This window comes from Arctopsyche grandis, chromosome 1 (assembly GCF_051622035.1).
Source record: "Arctopsyche grandis isolate Sample6627 chromosome 1, ASM5162203v2, whole genome shotgun sequence".
Lineage (NCBI taxonomy): Eukaryota > Metazoa > Arthropoda > Insecta > Trichoptera > Hydropsychidae > Arctopsyche > Arctopsyche grandis.
The window spans coordinates 36,385,360-36,406,100 of record NC_135355.1 but is presented as its reverse complement, the minus strand read 5'-3'; the positions used below and the strand labels follow the sequence as shown (position 1 = coordinate 36,406,100).

General features: G+C 33.2%; 3 protein-coding genes across 3 annotated transcripts in view; 1 reads left to right on the top strand and 2 right to left on the bottom strand.

Moving 5' to 3' along the window:
- The window catches only part of LOC143914375 (uncharacterized), a 67,424-nt gene extending 63,787 nt beyond the window's left edge, over positions 1–3,637 (top strand). The window contains exons 11-12 of the mRNA XM_077434576.1: positions 2,729–2,907; positions 2,980–3,637. Coding sequence (XP_077290702.1) covers positions 2,729–2,907; positions 2,980–3,192 — 392 coding nt within the window. The 3' untranslated portion in view covers positions 3,193–3,637. The remainder of the gene's footprint in view (positions 1–2,728; positions 2,908–2,979) is intronic.
- LOC143914393 (STAM-binding protein-like A) lies at positions 3,591–7,076 on the bottom strand. Its single transcript, XM_077434600.1, has 9 exons — positions 6,857–7,076; positions 6,473–6,740; positions 6,260–6,397; positions 6,046–6,185; positions 5,801–5,960; positions 4,895–5,032; positions 4,711–4,823; positions 4,533–4,635; positions 3,591–4,454 (listed from the first exon to the last, which is right to left on the bottom strand). Exons 1-9 carry the CDS (start codon positions 7,054–7,056, stop codon positions 4,392–4,394), a joined length of 1,323 nt encoding a protein of 440 aa, XP_077290726.1. The 5' UTR covers positions 7,057–7,076; the 3' UTR covers positions 3,591–4,391.
- A 1,078-nt stretch (positions 7,077–8,154) lies between these two features.
- Oseg2 (intraflagellar transport protein Oseg2) lies at positions 8,155–20,723 on the bottom strand. Its single transcript, XM_077434541.1, has 36 exons — positions 20,685–20,723; positions 20,378–20,549; positions 20,100–20,295; positions 19,031–19,220; positions 18,822–18,953; positions 18,532–18,725; positions 18,307–18,446; positions 17,651–17,727; positions 17,462–17,578; positions 17,246–17,378; positions 17,030–17,160; positions 16,865–16,953; positions 16,564–16,715; positions 16,355–16,482; positions 15,968–16,073; positions 15,665–15,886; positions 15,424–15,596; positions 15,222–15,338; positions 14,452–14,622; positions 14,295–14,363; positions 14,034–14,208; positions 12,611–12,823; positions 12,441–12,541; positions 12,151–12,357; positions 11,947–12,069; positions 11,338–11,461; positions 11,108–11,264; positions 10,862–11,020; positions 9,990–10,075; positions 9,667–9,818; positions 9,413–9,589; positions 9,165–9,339; positions 8,861–9,001; positions 8,668–8,783; positions 8,492–8,603; positions 8,155–8,426 (listed from the first exon to the last, which is right to left on the bottom strand). Exons 1-36 carry the CDS (start codon positions 20,721–20,723, stop codon positions 8,296–8,298), a joined length of 5,097 nt encoding a protein of 1,698 aa, XP_077290667.1. The 3' UTR covers positions 8,155–8,295.
- Between the last annotated feature and the right edge of the window lie 18 nt (positions 20,724–20,741).

The following is a 20,741-nucleotide window of genomic DNA, read 5'->3' as shown; positions in this document are numbered from 1 at the left end:
TTGATGGTGAGTTTTGGACAATTGGTGTGGATCTGCTTGTGAATGGAGTTACTGTGTTTTTGCTAGTAATTTACCGCTCTCCGAATGGTAGAAGTGGAAGATTTCTTAAATTTTTAGAAGAATTGAGTGAAAGAAGTATAGATGTGAGTAAAAATATAATTATGTTTGGGGACTGGAATTTTAATTGGTTACAGACAGAAGAATTTTATGTAAAAAAGTTGAGAAATTGGGTAAATGAATTGGGTTTTAAACAAAAAGTGACGGAAGCAACGAGAGTGAATAATTTATCAAGCTCTCTCATTGATTTGGTTATAACAAATATAATGGATCTGCGGTGTGAGGTGAAAGATGTACCGAAAATAGGAGACCATTCTATTGTCAACATGTTTTTGGGACAGCGGTTTAGTAACGGAGGACTTAAAAATATGCAGGTGACTGAAAGAGAAAACATTGATTATCAATTGATGAATGAATTGTTAAAGGAGTGTGTATGGGGAAAGGATGGTGATAGTGTGAATGAAATGTGGGAGATAATGTATCGTAATATAACATATTCTAAAAGTAAATGCGTAAAAACCACAAGAATCATGCATAAGCATAAGCTGAAACCTTGGTTTACCAAGGAAGTAAAGGAAAGCTTAGTTGATAAGAATGTTAGTTATAAAAGATATAAAATTATTAAGGCTATGGATGGAATCCAATTAGAAAAGGCTTGGTTAGAGTATAAAAGAAAGAGGAATAAATGTGTGAATGTTTTACGTAATGCGAAGAGGGATTGGCATGAAAGAAATATTGATGGTGCAAAAAAAGATCCCACAAAAATGTGGCGAATAATTAAAACTTTGATTTCCGGGGGAAAAAATGTTTCTTTGAATGAATTAGAAGTCGAGGGAGTAGTATATAATGATAAAGAGGATATGGTTGAAAGATTGAATGAGTTTTACATCAATAGTGTGAATGATATAGTTAATTCAATACAAACAAGGCATAATAGTGTGAATGATGATATTAATTTGGGTTTAAATAAGTTTGAAAGGTTTAAATTAGTGGAAATGGAGGGATTAAATGGTGTATTGAAGGGCATGAAATCAGTTTCTAGTATGGATGGATTGACTCTAGATATTTTAATCAACACTTGGGACATGGTTGGACCTCAGTTACTGAAATTAATAAATGAATCGTTAGAAGTGGGATCCGTCCCGGATGCATGGAAGGTGTCTACTATTGTACCGGTACCAAAGGTTACGGGCACACATAAAGCCAGTGAAATGAGGCCCATCAATATGTTACCAATTGTTGAGAAGATGCTGGAGGAAATCGTTATGATTCAATTGAAAGAGTTCATTAGTATAAATGATTGTTTGGTTGTGGAACAGTCTGGATTTAGAGTGAAACATTCAACAGAAACCGCTATCCAATTGGTGGTTTCTGATTGGATGGAGACGATGGATGAATCTAGCATGGTTGTTGGAGCAGTTTTTCTAGATTTTAAGCGAGCGTTCGAGACAGTAGATAGGAATATTTTATTACAAAAATTATATAAGTTAGGAATAAATGGTATAGTATTAAAGTGGCTTCAATCATACTTAAATAATAGAAGGCAAAGAGTAAAAATTGATAAGGTGTTATCCTCTGAATTTGTAACACCTCATGGAGTGCCGCAAGGGTCCAAATTGGGACCCTTATTATTTATATTATATATAAACGATATTGTTAAGGTAATTAAGATGTGTAAAATACATTTGTTTGCAGATGATACATTGATATATATAATTGGAAAGAATGTTGATGTAATGTCTGAGATTTTAAATATAGAATTAAATTATGTGAATGACTGGTTGTGTGAAAATAAATTAAAGTTGAATGTGAATAAAACAAAAATGATGTGGTTGAATGGTAAAAATAAAAATATATTGAATGAAATTAGAATTGATGATAAGTTAATTGAAAAAGTTGAAAATATAAAATACTTAGGTGTATACATAGATTCAGGACTAAATTTTAAAATGCACGCTGACTATATAATAAAAAAAATGGCTAGAAAAGTTGGTGTATTATGTAGATTAAGAAATATTTTAAGTAAAAAAAGTAAAATTTTAGTGTTTAATTCAATTGTCTTGCCACATGTGGTTTATTGTGCCACTGTGCTTAATTTGTTTAGTGGCCAAGATTTAGAAAAAATGCAAAAAATACAGAATAAAGCTATGAGAGCTATTTTGAATGTGAGTAGATTTAAGAGTATTGGAAGTATGTTAGATGAATTAGGATGGATGAGTATTAGAATTAGTCTAAATATTAGTACATTGTCTTTTGTTTATAAGTTAGATCATAAGTTATTACCTAAGTATTTTGATGATTATATAATAAGGAATAGAGATAAACATAGTTTTTATACTAGAAATAAGGACAAACTAGTTGTAAGTAGAGTAAGAAAGAATAAGACGGCTGGGGGTGTTTTTCACAGGGGTGTGCTCATGTATAATGCCCTCCCTGAGTGCGTCAGGTCTGCTAAAAACATGGATGCATTCCTGCGAGGTGCGAAGAGACACCTCTGTGAGGGACAGTACATATAAGTTAATTATAAATTTTAGAGTTAAGTATAATAATTAAGATGTATTTTTTTTTTAAATTAGCTTGATAGCTAAAATATATATAAATAAATAAAATAAATAAATAAATAATTTATGAAATGTATTCTACTTATGCATATTATGTATATTATTTATAGAACCCGGATATTATGAGGAAGGAAATTTCGGAGTACGTTTGGAAAACGTTTTAGAAGTTCAACAAGCATTTGATGCAAGGAACGATTCACAAGGCAACACGTATTTGAAGTTTGAAGATGTGACGTTGGTTCCATATGAGCCCAAGCTGATTGATTATAATATGTTGACTTTATATCAAGTTAGTCTGTTGTTCATTTTGATAAACAATTTATATATTTAGAATGAAATTGATGTTAAATTGTGCTTACAGAGACGATGGTTGAATAGATACAATACGCGCATAAGAGAACTCGTAGGGGCCGAGTTGAAAAATCAAATGAAAATGTCCGGCTTCTATTGGATGATGAATCACACGGCTTTGATTCCAGAATATGGTTATATTAACAGTGGATATAGTCTATTCGCTTCGAATTATTTAATAGTTGCACTAAGTCTATGTTTTATTCTACAAATCAATTCGTAAATGATTGAATGGAAATACTTTTGGGGAAAAAATCAGGTCAACATTCCATTATAAGGAAGTATTTGCCTTTGGATTGTGCAAAATTCAATATATTGCATAGCAGTTTAATTTCATTAGGAAATTCTCAAGTGCAAAAAAAATAGTACAATTTCTGTTTCATTTCATGTCATTTTTTTTAACATGCCAAAGACTAATACATTTCACTTCGTTTGTAAGTATTATTAATTTATCTGTGATTATTATTTCATATTTTAACATATAATTGTATGGTGTAAAAATAAATATTAATAATAAAAAATATAATGAAACAAATGGTTAACTTTCTATAATATCAAATCCCAAGACAACAGTACAGGTTTTTAAGTGAATGTCATTAAACATCAATGAAAATGTGTATATAATGTGAATTTTTTTATTGAAATCATTGCATATACAAATTAAATTGAAAAAAAAATAAAAAATTGTAACGATAATTTTAGTTATAGCAATAATAGTTTTTTTCTAGGTAGATATGGAGATAAATAATTTATTTTTATTGAAACTAATAATACTCAAATATATAATAAAAAGAATAATAATACTCAAAATATATAAAATCAAATAAATAATTTACACATATAATAATCCAAAATTTGAGTTTTTGAAAACGAGACTAGAAATTAAAACTAAAAAGGTTATAATATCAAAAAAGATCTCAACCAAATTTCGTACAATTTATATTCGCTCAATTTTACAAATTTATACAGTTGGATAATTTTGACATTATGGGCCTTTTTCATTTATAATTTATACATATTTATATAAAACAGTGCATTCCTTAAAAAAAATCAATGAAATATCATCTCATAACAACAAGTAATTCAAAGATAACATAATGTCCGTGAAAGCACTATCTGATTATATCAAAAACCTTACGTTATCCATACACTAAAATTAAATACATATTCAACAGTAGTAAGTATATCAATATAGTAATTTATTTGTTGAAGGCATTTTAATTGGTCGGGAAGCTTTTTTTATAGGTGCAAACCAACATTGTTACGTATTAAAAACGTTGGTTTTAAAGCTCAAGAAAATGTTTGCACACAAACGTCATTAAAAAATGCACACAATTGAAAAAGCGTCTATACGTGTACTACGTATTATATAATTAGTCAGTACGAATTTCTGTAAGTTCAAACAACACTATAGCCCCTAAATTATCTTCTCAAATCGATCACTTCTAATTTTGTCTGGCCGTCAAGCTTTATGTGAGACACATCCTTGAAAAAAAAGCACAATTTAATTATAAAATAAATAAAAACAAGTATAAAATCAAACAGAACATAAAAAAAGCTTACTTTGAATAGTGGAGGATCGTTGGGATGGGGATGAAATCCAGTCTGTCTGCAATTTGCAATAAACGACATTCCATAATGCGGAGTGAGTCCAAAATATCCAGTCCTAAACAAGCAATTGGTAATTTAATCAACAAAAAATTATAAAAATATATTTAAAGCTTACAAAAAAGAAACTGACTCGTTATATTTCGGAGCACAAACTATAGCAATAGCTTCTGGCATCATAAGTTGATACGAACATTGAGTGTGAAGATCAACCGATGAGAGAAACGCCGTTTGTGTGGGGTGTGTCTGAAATAACGCAATATCATAAGGAAAAAAGCCTAAGATAAATTATTCTTGATCAAAGATTGAAAGCATACATGAATCCATCCTAATGTAATCAAGTTGTGTTGATCTTGATAGTGGAATATTTCTTCTTCGCTTTTAGTCGTACACGAATCTGCTGTTCCAGTTTGTTTGGGGACTATCATATGCGTTAATAAAAGTTGATCCCTTTCCTATGCGTAAAAAGTAAATATGTATGTAATTAGAATTAAACTGAGACCATTGCGATAGAGTGAAAATTCGTCCACATGCTAGACATGCTTTTAGATTAAAACATGATCAACTAAACTCAAAGATTATAGTTGTAGCTATCAGTGTAACTATAAAAGCTTCTATTAACCCTTTGCCCGCGGCAATAAATATAGCGAACAAGCCCTGTACGCGGCAGCACCTTTTTCGCGAATTTGGCAATCGAGTTTTCGACCTTAAATACAGATTTTAATATTTACTCAAGTAATCAGATATGTTAATTAACACATAAAGTATTATTTTAAACAATAAAATACATAATATATCTCGTTGTTTTGGCTTAATTGTCAAATAATCATTCTTCATACAATTGAGACGTATCGTCGCCATTGTTCAACAGCGTGACGTCACATAAACGAGGTTTCAGTATGGTTCCACAAAAGACTAATTTTGACTGGTATATATGAATTTTAAGCAAATTGAATAGATGGCATTCAACTCTCAGTAATACATTCAACCAATTTTGAACCTTAAAACAGTTGAAATAGGCGCATATAAGGTTCAAAATCTCGTGCAAAGTTCAGAAATTCTATGGAAGACAGCCGCGCTACAGACTTGTCGCGCAAAGCTTCCATAGAAGACGGCCGCGGGCAAACAGTTAATTGAAAGTGCAAGACCTATTTACCATATGTTTACTCTATCGTAACAGCTTTTTAAATTCTATATATATTGTGTTATAAAATGAAACATACTAGTTTGCCTGCTAGTATACCGCAAGTTTCTACATTCGATTTTGTATTTGAGGCCGATAGTTTTAAGAATGTGTCCATGAGACCAGAAGGAACGATAATTGTACGGAGACCTCCACCCAAAAGTGATCCCGAATAAGGAGCTGATGGTACTGTGTCGGGCCTGACAAAAAACAAACATGAAAAACATGATGAAATTTCAAATTCATCCCTATAAAATCAATGTATGTAGATTTTATTAAACAAACATTTTTGGTTTTGATTGTCTACTTATAATGGGTGGTGTTGGGTCGAAATGACCCGGTGGAGCTCTGTTTGGTTCTGTCGCAAAATCGTCAGGATATAAGACGTCCTGCATATTCGGAGGCATTACGTTTGTCCAAAGCGGCTAAAACAATTCATTTCAGTTAGATCGGAATGTCTGAATGCGCAAATATGTATTGCACAAAGAATTGGGCATACAGTAGTCGAATTATCAGAGTCTCTATTGCCGAATTTTCTCAATTCGTCAGCTTGCAGGCTTTCAGCAAGTCGTTCATCTTGCTCTTCTTGCTTTCGTTGCTTTTTGGCTCGTTCTTCTGCTTCTTTTAATTTGATTTTCTGAAAACAAGCACAACGGATAATATAAAATGCATGCTATTAAAATTTATTTCAAATACAAATAAAAATGTTTACTTGTTCTTCTAGAGACTTTTTGAATTCTTTCGAATACTGCTCCATGAGTAGAGCCTTCAGTTTTTCCGCTTTAGGCATGATTTCTTTTAATTTAGTTTGATTCATGCTCTTCATTTCGCTTGGGACCGACGCATACTCGGGATGTTTTCTTATTTTTTCAATAAATAGCGTCATGTATTTTATATACAAGATGTACGCATTTTCTAAATTGCCTTCCTCCAAGTAAACATTCGCCATCCTAACCATTTCTAACCCAGATCGAAAGTATCTACAAAATAAAAACACAAGGAATTCATACGTGAAACCCAGTCATAGCTTATTAGTCATGAGTAATGACTAATGAGTAATAGGAAAAGTTGCGAAAAAGGGTATGTGGTTGGGTACCTGCGACAGGGAACATTGGTGTCAACAGAGACCGAAGCTCCAGCAGCCGCGAGCTGTCGAAGTCGTTCAGACGCTGCGACTCCAGCTCCAGAACCAACACCGCTGCTGCTGCCGCTCCCACCCCCTACGCCCCCAACACCCCCCACACCCCCCACACCCCCCACACTCCCCGCACCACCCGCGTTCGCTCTCGCCGACATCGCCTACCCCACTGACAGCCACTGTCAAGTGTCAAACCACGTTAACCATAGACACTACTCATCTTTTCATAACCTACCACTGCTCATTTTTTTAGAGCTTTGTGACAAAAACTCGTCAAATTTATATAAAAATAATGTCTCAGGGTCTGCAGAATTATGTAACATAAACACTGCATATGTTTAGTTATAGTTTGATTAAAAATTTAAACATTAAATTTAAAAATTTTCAAGTTATAGTAGAAAGACTCTTGACTCTTGAAAATGAAAAACGTACATATTGTCTCTTTCACCACCTCTCGACCTGTAGCATTTCGTACAGACAATAGAACATTATACGTGCGAAATGCTATTGGTCGAGATGGGGTGAAAAGGGGGTCCACCTTATGGCACAAACTCTGAGTTGACGAAGACTCAAAAAATGAAATCGAAAAAAATGAACTCGTACCAAAGCATTAAGATTAGTAGTGGGGGTATTACGTAAGATTCTACCTGTCTACCCTGTCTACCCCCTAACTAAAAAACTGTCTACCCCACTCCCAATCTTAATGCTTTGGTACGAGTTCATTTTTTGAGTCTTCACCAACTCAGAGTTTATGCCGTAAGGGCCCCCGAGTGAAAGGGAGAGCATGTTTTACCTATGTGTATTCCTACAGTAGATGGACTATGTATAGTAAATAAATTTTGCTTCATTTTGAAAATTCTCGACTAAAACTGGAAAATAAATATTTCTCATTTCAAAATATAGGTGATTAAAATTTAAGTATTTTTTTTTTCTAACTTTTATTCCCAATAATTTTTTTTTAATCATACATATGGGATCCAGGAATGTGTGCGGGAGGATATTCAAAATCAAAGTAGACGGAAATCGCTTTATTGTCTGTTTCGTCACGCTCGCTGGGCGCGAGTGGCGAGTGACGCCACGCCTCGGGCCTGCCAACTTAAAATATTCTCATTCTCATTCATACCAACCTACATACATATGTTCAAAATCAGTACATATTTTCATTAAATGACAGATTTTTAATTTTTCAGTCCATTTAGGGAAATGCTGGGGAAACGAATTGTTAATTATTTGTACTTTCAATGGTAAAGAAAATTCATATTTACTTTAACCTTTATTGAGTGTAACACGTATCATTACAATTTTTTTATTTAAATTTTAATGAATTTTTTAAAATCTTAAAACCTACACACATATATACGATACATATGTATGTACATACACATATAGAAATTTTCCTAAGCTAAATTGTAATCATCTGCTCCACACCAAGCAGTAAGAAATCGCCTACAATCTGCTGGATCACTAGCTGGTTCTGTGCTACAATGCAATTGAAGTTTTGCCCAGGCATCTCTATTTGCAGCTCGTCCTGCAAAAGATTTAAAAATCAAAAAAAAAATTATATCTCACCTAAAATTTAAAATGAAAACATACCATTTGAAAAATGAACTATTCGCGATGTTAATGGAAATCCCGTTAGGACACAAGCAACATCTCCAGGTCCCAAACAGCATTCATACAAATTACGTTTATCCAGAGGTAGCGTCTGAAACAATTTTTTTCATAATTAATATTGGCGTATGCTAAATAATAAATCAATATTTTCGTACCTGTGAAATGTTTTGATCGAGGGATACAGCAAGCACCCATTCGCGCACTTCATCGTGTAAACGACTCGTGAGAGCAGATCCTCCGAGAACCACTTCTTGAGGAAAATCTGTATCTCCTATTAGAAAGAAATAGTAAGTATGTATAACGCATATACAAAAATATAAAATACAAAAAAGTATTTAATATCCAAACCGAAATCTGCATGATCGATTGGTGCAGCATCACCTAAATCAGCATCTGCAGCTTCAGCAAGATCAAGATAACGATTAAGGAACACCAATGCCTCATTTTCTCGTCCAGCTTCTTTCATTATGTTTCCAGCCTCATAAAACGCTTAAAAATGTAATCAGCTAGTTATATTGAAATAAACTTTTTATTGTTACTTCTTTTCTTAACATTGCATTGTGATAGTAAACCAGAAATAAAGGAGTACATCCTTTTTTATCACTCAAACTACATTTTTTAATTGTTAATGAATTAAATTGAAATTGTATACCATTATCTGCTGATAGAATGTCTGTATGGCGTAATAATGCTGTAGCAGCCCTCAAAGCCAAAGGCTTGAGCGAAGATGCATGACGACAAGCTTCTCTCACGCAAAGTAATGCCGAAGCTTCTAACATTTTTTCTATTGTTTTTATACCATCAGTTTCTCCTTCGCTACTCATCATCTAAGATAAAAATCTTCAATAAACAAAATATTTTACATAGTAATTAATTCACATACTAAAACCAAGAGCTTACAATAGTATGTATGACATTTCTCAAATCACGGAATATTGTAAACGGCGGACTTGGTAGAGCAGATGTTCTCGCCAGCAAAGGTGCTACCAAAGTGAATGATCCTGATCCTGCAGCACCCCATCGTATAAGTACTGTTAAAGCAGCGACTACCCCACCTGTTATTGACCCATCGGTATTCTAAAAATAACTTATGAATAAGTAAAAAAAAAATGATGTTAATTTTATCAACTATTATAATTATGGTATATTCATACTTGATATTCGGGTGTGTCTGGTTGTTGCAATAAGACAGCAGCCCATCGGATTGCAAGACGAGCAGTTGCAGATGGCCCAACAGTTGAAGCAACTTCTAGTGCAAGAGGCCATTCTCCACGTCGAGCTAACTGTTCAGCTTTACTGCTTTCTTCTATCGAAATATATTCAAATGCGGTTCAATTAATAAGTGCTATGTATTTACTGCCTGTTTAAGCACATCTAATTCATATTTGGTAATCTATGTAAGTATTGATTATGAAACCACCAAATTCTGTACACTCGGGGTAATTTTCATAAATTCATAAATATTAAAAATACTAACCATTTGTGTCTTCAATACTAGAATTCTCCATTTCCAAAGCATCTTGAACTTTCTTGCCCATTGCTTCTTGTCCAGCTTCTTTCAATCTATTATTTTTAAATAAAAGCATAATATACATATTAATAAAAGAGGTATGTAAAAAAATAAAAATAGATATTGACCGATATATAAATTACACTGAGCAACAAAATATCACGTTTTTGAGTTACCAGAGCGGAGACTAACCAATTTTTACTAACTTTGACCCACTGAATTCGAAAATGAGAATGATTTTTGTTGGTTGGTGATCATTTATGAGATATGAGCGTTCCACCTCAAAGAGTACAGCGGTCGGACTACATGCCATCTTGCTTACACCAACACATTTCGCGTTACAAACGTATACACAACGAAAGCATTTAAATTGCAATTACCGCTTGAGTTAGTACGTTTAAATTAAAAAAAAAATATTGAGATAGAAAACCAATCCTTATAAACGTGGTGAAATAAAAAAATTGCCAAATAAATGAAAAATAGCACGGAAAAAAAATCCGTAAAAAAGTATTTTTGACTTTTAAAATTCGCTAAACAATTAATTATAAGTATTTCAAAGCAATGAAATATCACAATCAATAGGAAAAACATCTGACTTTTGATTCCAGTACTCAGTTTGAGCACAACAATACTAGATTTTGAGTTAAAGACCGCAAAAGTCAAAAAACTGTAAAAATCGCGCATTTTTTTAAACGCTCATATCTCGTAAATGATCACCAACCAACAAAAATCATTCTTATTTTCGAATTCAGTGGGTCAAAGTTATTAAAGATTGTTTAGTCTCCGCTCTGGTAATTTTTTTTGTTGCTCAGTGTTATAATTAATTTTTAAAATATGACCTTTGAGCAATTACAGGAGCTATTTGTTTGGTTTGATGGGATGATAAGTGATCTCTGGCCATTCTGGCAGCTCTCAAAGCAGCCCGTTCTACGGTTCCTGCTCCTGCACTTTCAACACTAACTGACAACAAAGATTGTATTGCCTCCCAATATTCTCCACTGAAAATACAACCATCGACATAAAGTTATATACATACATATATGTATTGTAATTTTATAAATTAGATATTTTATGAAAAAAATTACTTATTTGTAAATTCAACTGCAGATCTAAGTAAATTTTCCGGATTTATATTGCTTTGTGGTAATCTAGGACCTCCCGCACGAGCAGCTTCTTCTCTCAAAGCGTGTACTCCTTGTGGCAAATACTCTTCACACACTCTTATTGCATCGTCCCACATTACTAAGATCATCATAATAATAAAACTTGAAAAATATCTATTTGGTATACAGACTAAAGAATAAAGTTAACTTACAATTATCTTTATAATATTTAATTATATCTTGAGGTCGACTAGCCCGTATTACTAATGCTTCATACAGTGGAAGGTCTCCTTGAGACTCTGCCCACTCAGCATACGCTTGTAATACTTCCGTTTCCTTAAAAAAAAAGCACAATAAATATACATACATAATGTTTGTACGAGGTATAAATTTTCGATGCGGTGCAAACGATCGAAAAGCGCCAGACAGACTGAACCACAGATTAACGACACGTGTACCTTATGCGTGCGCACTGCTCGCACTTACACTAAGCGAAATCTACCCGAAGTCCCGACATACCTACCCTGTATACGTTCTGTGCGTCTGATACTTTAGTTCCGAATTTTTCCTTATTAAATTATTAAAAACTCGCCAGTAAGATCCAACTCAATTTTAATAATTACCATTTTAATAATTGCATCTGTGCACATCGAAAGGTTACTCGTCATCTGATGTGCAATTTTTCATTCGTGAAGTCGAGAATTGCGTTTAAAGCAGCCATCCAGTTAATCTGTGGTTCAATCTGTCTGGCGCTTTTCGATCGTTTGCACCAAACCCGTTTTACTACAATACGACAAAAGTATGCTTTATAGACAAATCACCTTTTCAGGAATGTACTGTTCTGCAAGTGAAAGAGCTCGTGCAAATTGTTGGGCATGTAACCACATATTGACAGCTTCTGCAGCACTTCCACCTTTTACAAACTCATCTTCAGCTTCTTCCAACTGGCACACATAACAATATATAATATATATTTAGCAATTATTATGGAAAAACAGTAGAAAAATTGTACACGGCGAAACAACCTTTCCTTCGTCTTCTAAATTAGAGGCCATTTGAGCTCGAACAGCAGCTTCCAAATGAGGAGCACCGATATTACAAAGAGCGAGAGCTCTCGGCCATCTTCCACCACGCGCTGCCCATCGAACACCAGCTTCTAACGCTCCATGGCTACTGAGAATTCGAGCAGCAGCTGCATCATCGTCGACTGAGTTTGACCATGCCACTAACACCTGATGTTTAATAATATATACTTTTAGAGTACATATAGAGATTTGGAGTAAAAATTTAGTCTACAGAAGATATGTATACACACTTGTTCTTGAATTTGTGGAGGTGCATACTGTTGCGATATTCTATAAGCATCCTCCCATTGATTTGATGTTCTGTACATCTGAATCGCTCCTTTCCAATCGTCTGAGACAAAAGTTCAATTAAATAAATTAAAAAGTGGTTAATCACTATTTTTTTTTAATTTACACGTACCTGCTTCAATAAAATATTGTTCAGCTTGCCGAAGTCGACCTTCATCTCTCAAACTTTGAGCAACTCTTCTTCTTGCTGCACCTAACAACTGTGGCCTATGTTTGCCAACGAGCCTTAAAAGTGATGTATGGCGACCTGCAGCTTCATACATAGCTATTGCAGCATCGGTTAAGCCTAAGCCGACATAAAGATTTTCAGCTTCTTTAAGATGACCTAAAAATGAAAATCATGTCTTGTAAAGTGAAAAAATAAGAACCATGCGATATTACTGAGAACCTTTTTGCACCCTCGGCGATGCTTCGATTGTCTACTGATCGACAGGAATATACTATTTTGACATAAATTGTCATTAGTGCATAGTGCTATAGTTTTAGTGATTAAAAAGTCTACATTATCCAAAAATTGTAGCGTTTCCCTTAATTTTTAGCACAGTGAAAAATTCGGATAGAACCAATCCATGGCTTTATCTATGTATTTGAGGAATATAAGAAGGTCACAAAACAAAATTCAATAATTAAACATACATACACGTTCACATACCGGTTATGAGAGCGTTTTCGATACAAATTGAGCGCAAATGTAGAGAAACTTACACAAGACAAAAGTTCTAATATCGGTTGTTGGATTTTGTTCGAAATTTTTTTATTAATTAATAATAATTTAAAGGGTCAAAATAAAATAATGAAATATTGTTAAAAAAAAAAACACTACTTCAGGTTCATGAATTCTGACCAAAACCTTATCAGTTCTAGGTTAAGAAAAAATCCCACTTCCGGTTTATTAAATTTAGTGTTTTTTTTTTAATTTTCATCACATTGATACAAGAATTATACTTGAATTGTTTCGTGAAGGCACACATGTTTAAGGGGTCGAAAAAAATAGTGGAAGAAAAATCGAACAAGAGTAAACTGCCACTTCCTGTAGACGGATGCTTACCAAATGTTATACATAACTTGGCATAAAGCTTAAACTTCTAGATATTTCAGTTCAATAAACCAAAAGGTTTCTGAGAAAAACCTCGATTCTCTAGAGTAAAAGTACTACTTCCGGTTCAGTTAAAAATATTCAAAAAATATTTGTGTATAAAATTTATAATTTCTATTACATGTAAAAAAATTTCAGTCTGTTTCGTTTGGCGGTTTGGGAGATAATTGAATTCAAAAACTTAAAAAAAAAGAGGACATCTATCAGAGGAGGTAACATTTCCGGCCAACTTAAAAATTTGAAAATATTTACATCGTATCGATAAGAATTTCAGTAACCGATACTAAGTTTCAGTTCAATATGACTAGAGGTGTTCAAAAAATCCCCAAAATACACTGACTGAATCATGAAAACGTGATCAGTGATCGATTCTGAGTTCATTCGATTCGAAACTTCATCTATTGTTACTACGTATGTACATAGAAAGTAAACAACCCACCCTCGTCTTTAAGACGCTCAGCTTCCGGTTGGAAAATCGACGTTGCAGAGTTTGTTCCAAGAGTGCGACGAGCAAAAGCAAGTGCTCTACTCCATTGATTTGCTGCACCCAAAGCTCTAGCGCCGTCTTCAATCAAACCTCCAGCTTCCCACAATGCTTCTGCTGTTTTCCAATCCTATATAATTTAGTTCATAATTATTACATAATAAATTTAATTGTGAAATTAATTTTAAAACTCGTATTTTTTTAAATATAACTTACTTGGATTGTTGCAAAATGATTAGCCAGAATCTCATAATACTCTTGAACTGAATCTGTATCATCTATGACCTAAAATATTAAAATATTGAACATAAAAAAATCATGAAAATAGTCTAATTATTAATTAATTTGTACTATATTTAGATAATATAATTACTTGAATAATTTGTAAAGCTTTTGCCCACTGCTGCGCACGGACTGCAGCAGCTAATGCTGCCCGTGAGTCCCCAGCTTCAATCAAATGAGCTACAGCAGCTCCCCACTGCCTTCTTTCTACTAACCATTCACCCCATTGCAATTCTAATGATGTAACTTGATGTGGAGCCACCTGAAAATTCAAACACGAATTCTCAAAATTTCATGAATTCTTAAGAGGGCTGGACACCAGCGCCTTGTCCATACAAACGTATTACACTGCTCCCTTCCTCATTTATGGCACTAGAGAAATTATTTTTTAATATGCTATGGATATCCACCATTGGGATGCATCTATCGTTTTATTTTTTTGAGCCACCAAACATCTATAAAATCGCCTCTTTTTTACACCCACGAAAAGAGTCCAGCGTGCTTATTTAACGGTCGATTTAAAAAAAAATACGCAAATAGTTGCACAGAAAATATCTTTCTCATACCGATGATAAAATTTTTTTAAAAATTGGTCCAGTTTTGGAGGAGAAAATAGGAGAATACGAAACCTCGATTTTGTCGATTTAAAATACGTATTATCTGGTCGAAGCGCAACTGTCGCATTCACTCAATATATATATATTGATATAGATTGTCGCATTCACTCAATATATACATTCATTCAATATATATATCGAAGAAAGGAACGGCAACAAAATTAAGATTTCAGGTGTACAGCCCTCTTAATATATACTACAACTTAATATATACTACAACTTAATACGTACTAAAAATAATTACCTGTCGAGCTTTTTGAACTGCTTTCGCATAAGAATTAGCCTTTGCATATAATTCGACTGCTTGTTGAGAATCGCCCGCACTTTCACAGAGTTCAGCTGCTTGTTCCCACCATTCACTCTAAGATATACATATATATATTTATTGAAGTATTATTTTAAGACATATTTTTTAATTTTAAAATTCAATCTTGCATGTAAATAACCCTTAAAAGCGCTTGAAGTACAGAAGTATAACAATCACGATCGCTAAGCAAATTTGGTGCTTCTTTGAGTAGCCGGGCAGCACGACTGGGTAAACCTGCTTGAAGAACCAATTGCAATGCTCCTCTTGCATCCCCGTGAGCAGCAAGCATGGTAGCTGCTTCACCCTCTGCGCCTAATTATTATATGATATTTAATAAAAGTGAAAGATTTGTAATAAAATTTACTCAAAAATATCAATACCAGATGATATAAGGTGTTTCATATATTGGTCTTTTAAGCTTGTTGCTTGTGGCAGACCCAATCTATCGGCAACTGCCATTGCATCAGGCCATCTGTATAAGGATGTGTACATGTTGATGGCTTTGGATGGATCTTGAAGCTCTTCAATGTAAATATGCTCAGCAGTTTTTAAATCGTATGATAAAATAGCCAAGCGAGCTCGCACAAGAGCAGACTGCATACCTACATACAAAAATACCTATATGTATATAATAGAATCATTACAGTGTAAATATTTCAAATTATAAAGTTTCATAAATATACCATTTTCATTGTGTTCTTTCTCATAATTTTCTGAAACTGCCAAAGTACGCGATAGATAAGTAGCTCTTGCCTCATCTCCCAACCCTCGATAGCACCGGACTGCCATCTAAATTAAAAAGTTAGTACATCCATCAGCAGACGGCTTTTTATTTTCAGATATTAAGAAGCAAATTATGCAATTAAGAAGCAAATTAGTAGTTTTTATTCAAAATCAAAAATATCCTGTATTCCGGGTTTGTCTGAAATTTTATATGCTTGTATGTACATATAATTTATGTATTTTTAAAACCAACTTAAGACATTGTTATTAATTTTTTAATAGATTTTAAAATTTCATACATTAGAATTTTAGTCTTATGGGTGTAAAAATTAAAAAAAATTTATTACATTCAGGTCTCCAAGTTCCATTGCTTTATTGGCTAATTGCTGCCAAAGTGCATTCGCTTGGGGCACATCATCCAATGTGTTCAAGTATGATTCACACCCGTCAAAATCATTTGCTCTAAGTGCAGCACCTTTAGACACATACATTATTTATAAATCAATTTTTTTCAGCACTGGAAAAGTCACATCAATATACAAATACACATATTTACAGAATTTTAGTCTTGCATAATCGAGGGTTACATAAGGAATTGAACCGTTTTGTAAGAAAACTCTAGGAGTATCTTTAAAAAATTCCACTTTTGTTGCAACTCCACCTCCACATTCCATGAGTTCAACAGAGCTTACATCATCGACGGAATACCTAAAAATTAAATATATGAATATTATTAATATACATACGGTATATATATATATATATATATATATATATATATATATATATATATATATATATATATATATATATATATATATATATATATATATAATATATATATATTAATAACTTACCATATTGCTAAGTGAGTTGAAGTTTGAGCAACAACAGCATCACTTCCTTCTACCCATTGAACAAAATTCACACCGCTCAATATAACTTCCTAAATATATTTATATAGATTTAATATCTCTCTTTTTTATTCATTTTAGTATTCAAATATTATAAAACTGCCTTACCATTCTTCCAGTTGCTACATTTAATAATAAAAGTCTTCTACGGCGATCACGCAATAGTAGAACGTGTGCAGATTCACTCAGTTCTAACCAATCCACACGAGCATCCAGCCTGGACTGGGTTATTTGAGTTCCTGTATATATGTACATACATATATCATATTATAAACCACATTTTATGTATGTTTAGTGATCTCATTTTATTTGCCTAATAATTACCTGTGATCAAGTCGATAACGCAAACACTTTTTTGATCTAATAAATATGCCAACTTTTTGTTATCGATAGTACTGGAATCGTCTTCATTTACTCTCACACTTATGAGATGAGGATTTATAAAATCAGTCCGAACCTAAAATTTCATTTTATTAGTAAACAATGATAGTTCAATTGAAAAGAAAAATGTATATATATTATATATAAAGTGATACTTACAGAAGCGAGAATGGAATCCATGCCATATTCTATGAGAGTGAGTTCACCAGCAAGGTATATTAGGCATACGGGAGCATGTTGAAAAAAAAACCTTTCACCAGATCCAGACCATTCCACCTATTTTGATGAATAATAATTGAAATAACTCTTTAATAACTTGAATTATGGATATATGAATATAAAACTTACTTCACTACTTAGAGAACGTGCCAAATCGCATACAATTAAAGAATTTTCTGTTCGGCATACAACATACCAATCACCACCTAATAAAAATATTAAATTCATAATAGTAACCTATTTATACATAATATTCATCAATGATTCTGGAAAGATTTTATACATATTATTCAACATATAACAGTGTGATATCTACATCTTCTATATATATAAAAATGAAAGTCTGTGTGTGTGTGTCTCGAATAGGCTCCTAAGCCACTGAAGCGATTACGATGGAACTTTCAGGATTTGTTGTATGCATATCCGGGAAGATTACTGTGAAAAAAAATGGGAAAAAACGGGAACGGAAACGGGAAAAACGGGAATGAGTGTCATTGCAACGCAATAATTTCAAATGTGTTCGCTACCTGCGTTTTTCCGACAAATGGGAATGGGAACGAGAACGGGAACGGGAATGGGAACGGGAACGGGAATTGCATGCGTTATTATGGCATTGCAACGCATGCCGGGGTTCAGCTAGTCTACATAATAAATTTACAGACCGAATCATGCGAAAACTATCGACCAATTATGTATATACATACAATCCCTCTTTAGATGTTTATGCATATTCTTTAGTCTTAACAACATATTATATACTCAGATAATACAAAAAATATTCTAACCCATTACTTTTACTGTATGAATACTTCTACCAAGCGTTGATTGAATAGTTAGAGAAGGTATTTCACTGTCTAATTTCTTCAACATTAATTGACCTTGTCCCCTTCTAATTGCTTCAACTGTTGTTCCACACAACCAACGCCTTTTTAGAACATTAAAAAAATTGTGATTGTACAATTAGCATTTATAACAGATACGTTCTACGATGTATACAAATTTTCTCATACTTTAGCATTGCTTCATAAATCAACGTAGCACCAGTGAATCCTGCAATTGCAATTTTCGATCCGTCACGACTCCAAGTAACAGCTCGCACTGAATAAAGTCCGGGTATATTTAAAAATGATCCAAAAATCCATTTATTCTGACTCGATGACCATTCGATTACGTGACACGAATCATAACTACCGACAATTGCAGCCTAATAATAGCAAAAAAAAAATGTGTATAACAATATTCATAAAAAAAAAAACGTTATTTTTAAATATGTATTATATTATGCAGTATTAGAAATTACTTGTCCACTAGCACTGGCACATGCTACAGTGAATTCTCGCTGATTAGTATTTTTAGAATAGTCAAAAGTGCATACGGGTCGACCCGTATAATCATATATCACAATTCGTTTATCACACCCTGCGACCAAAACCTAAAAGTTGTAAATAACCATTATCACCATATTTCTTTTTCATTAGATTGAAGCGTTTAGCAGAAAATGTATCTCACGGCGTTTTCCAATACACAAAGTGCATTTGGAGATACAGGGTGCCGTGCTAGAAGTCGGCTTCCAGCTACGAGCAGTGCTCCATCAACATGCCCCGATACCAAAAAGTTTCCATTGAAGCCTGATATAGATATGCAAGCAGTGTTTCCAGACCAGGCACTATTTCCTTTATTCGTCTTACATTCTAGAGACCTATTTAAATTGGATTCAATACATCTGAGTTTGTAATTTGAATACAGGAATTTGATGAATTACACTGAGCAACAAAAAAACACGTTTTTGAGTTACCAGAGCAGAGACTAACCAATCTTTACTAAGTTTGACCCACTAAATTTGAATATGATAATGATTTTTGTTGTTTGGGTGTCCTTTATGAGATATGAGCGTTTAAAAAAATGCGCACTTTTTACAGATTTTTGGCTTTTGCGGTCTTTAATTCAAAATCTAATATTGCTGTGCTCAAAGTGAGTATTGGAATCAATAGTCAGATGTTTTTTCTATTGATTGTGATTTTTTATTGTTTTAAAATACTTGAAAGCCTTGGAGCAAGCGAGATGGCAAGTCCTAGTGTACGCTCCCGGAAACTGAACGAAAGTCTTTCTTAGCAATTACCGCTCGAGTTAGTATGTTTAGATAAAAATAAAAAATATGAAGATAGAAAATCAATCCTTATAAACGTGGTGAAATAAAAAACTGACTAAACAAATGCAAAATAGCACAGATAAAAAATCCGTAAAAAAAATATATTTTTGACTTTTAAAATTCGCTAGAAAATTAATTATAAGTATTTTAAAACAATAAAAAATCACAATCAATAGAAAAAACATCTGACTATTGATTCCAATACTCACTTTGAGCACAGCAATACTAGATTTTGAATTAAAGACCGCAAAAGCCAAAAATCTGTAAAAAGTGCGCATTTTTTTAAACGCTTATATCTCGTAAAGGACACCTAAACAACAAAAATCATTATCATATTCAAATTCAGTGGGTCAAACTTAGTAAAGATTGGTTAGTCTCCGATCTGGTAACTCAAAAACGTGATTTTTTGTTGCTCGGTGTTATTTTTACCTTATTTTTCCATCTAATTGCCCGGTCAATAAAGTACTGGAGGCTAACCAATACATACATGTGCATGGAGAATTCAAAGGAAACTTATTGCAGATGACTTTCTTGGTATCCCAGCCCTGACCCAATCTATACACAAAAACGATACTATCCGTTTGACCAACTGCTAACATTTCAGAGTCATTGCTGAATTCCAAGCCTGAAATTTAATACACTTTCAGCAACAACAGATGAAGATAATCAGCCCATATGAGTGGTTAATAATTGTTTTGTATATTTACATGATATTGAATAGGATTTTCTGCCAGCACTGGGATCAGAAGGTTTGGTGCTAAATTTATCCCTTCTGGTGCCAGTTTCATCGAATATAAGAATTGTTCTATCACATGTTGCAACTGCAAGCTTTTTATTATTAGGAGACCACGCCAATGCAGCAATTGGGTATTCATTTTCCTACAAAAAAATAGAATAACCAAACAGGATATTAATTTTGTGTTAATCGTTTCAAACAAGTTTTGTTAAAAATGGTAGTTTAATTCGTAATGTGTATTCTAATAAGGTGCAAGATGTAAACATGTTTGTTAATACTTGTGCTTCTATTACAGTCTGCAAATATTTTAATTGCATTATGACTTCAATAAACAG

Bases quoted from the DNA above. Each gene is read 5' to 3' on its own strand.
- Oseg2 (XM_077434541.1), bottom strand. From the start codon at position 20,723: ATGCAATTAAAATATTTGCAGACTGTAATAGAAGCACAA. The intron at 18,447-18,531 runs GTATGAGAAAAT...TGTTCTAAAAAG, and splicing joins ATTTATGAAGCAATGCTAAA to GCGTTGGTTGTGTGGAACAA. The intron at 12,358-12,440 runs GTGTGTATACAT...ATTAAACATCAG, and splicing joins CTCCACAAATTCAAGAACAA to GTGTTAGTGGCATGGTCAAA.
- LOC143914393 (XM_077434600.1), bottom strand. From the start codon at position 7,056: ATGTCGGCGAGAGCGAACGCGGGTGGTGCGGGGAGTGTGGGGGGTGTG. The intron at 5,033-5,800 runs GTATGTTTCATT...TTTTACGCATAG, and splicing joins GTATACTAGCAGGCAAACTA to GAAAGGGATCAACTTTTATT. The intron at 4,636-4,710 runs GTCAGTTTCTTT...TTGCTTGTTTAG, and splicing joins TGTGCTCCGAAATATAACGA to GACTGGATATTTTGGACTCA.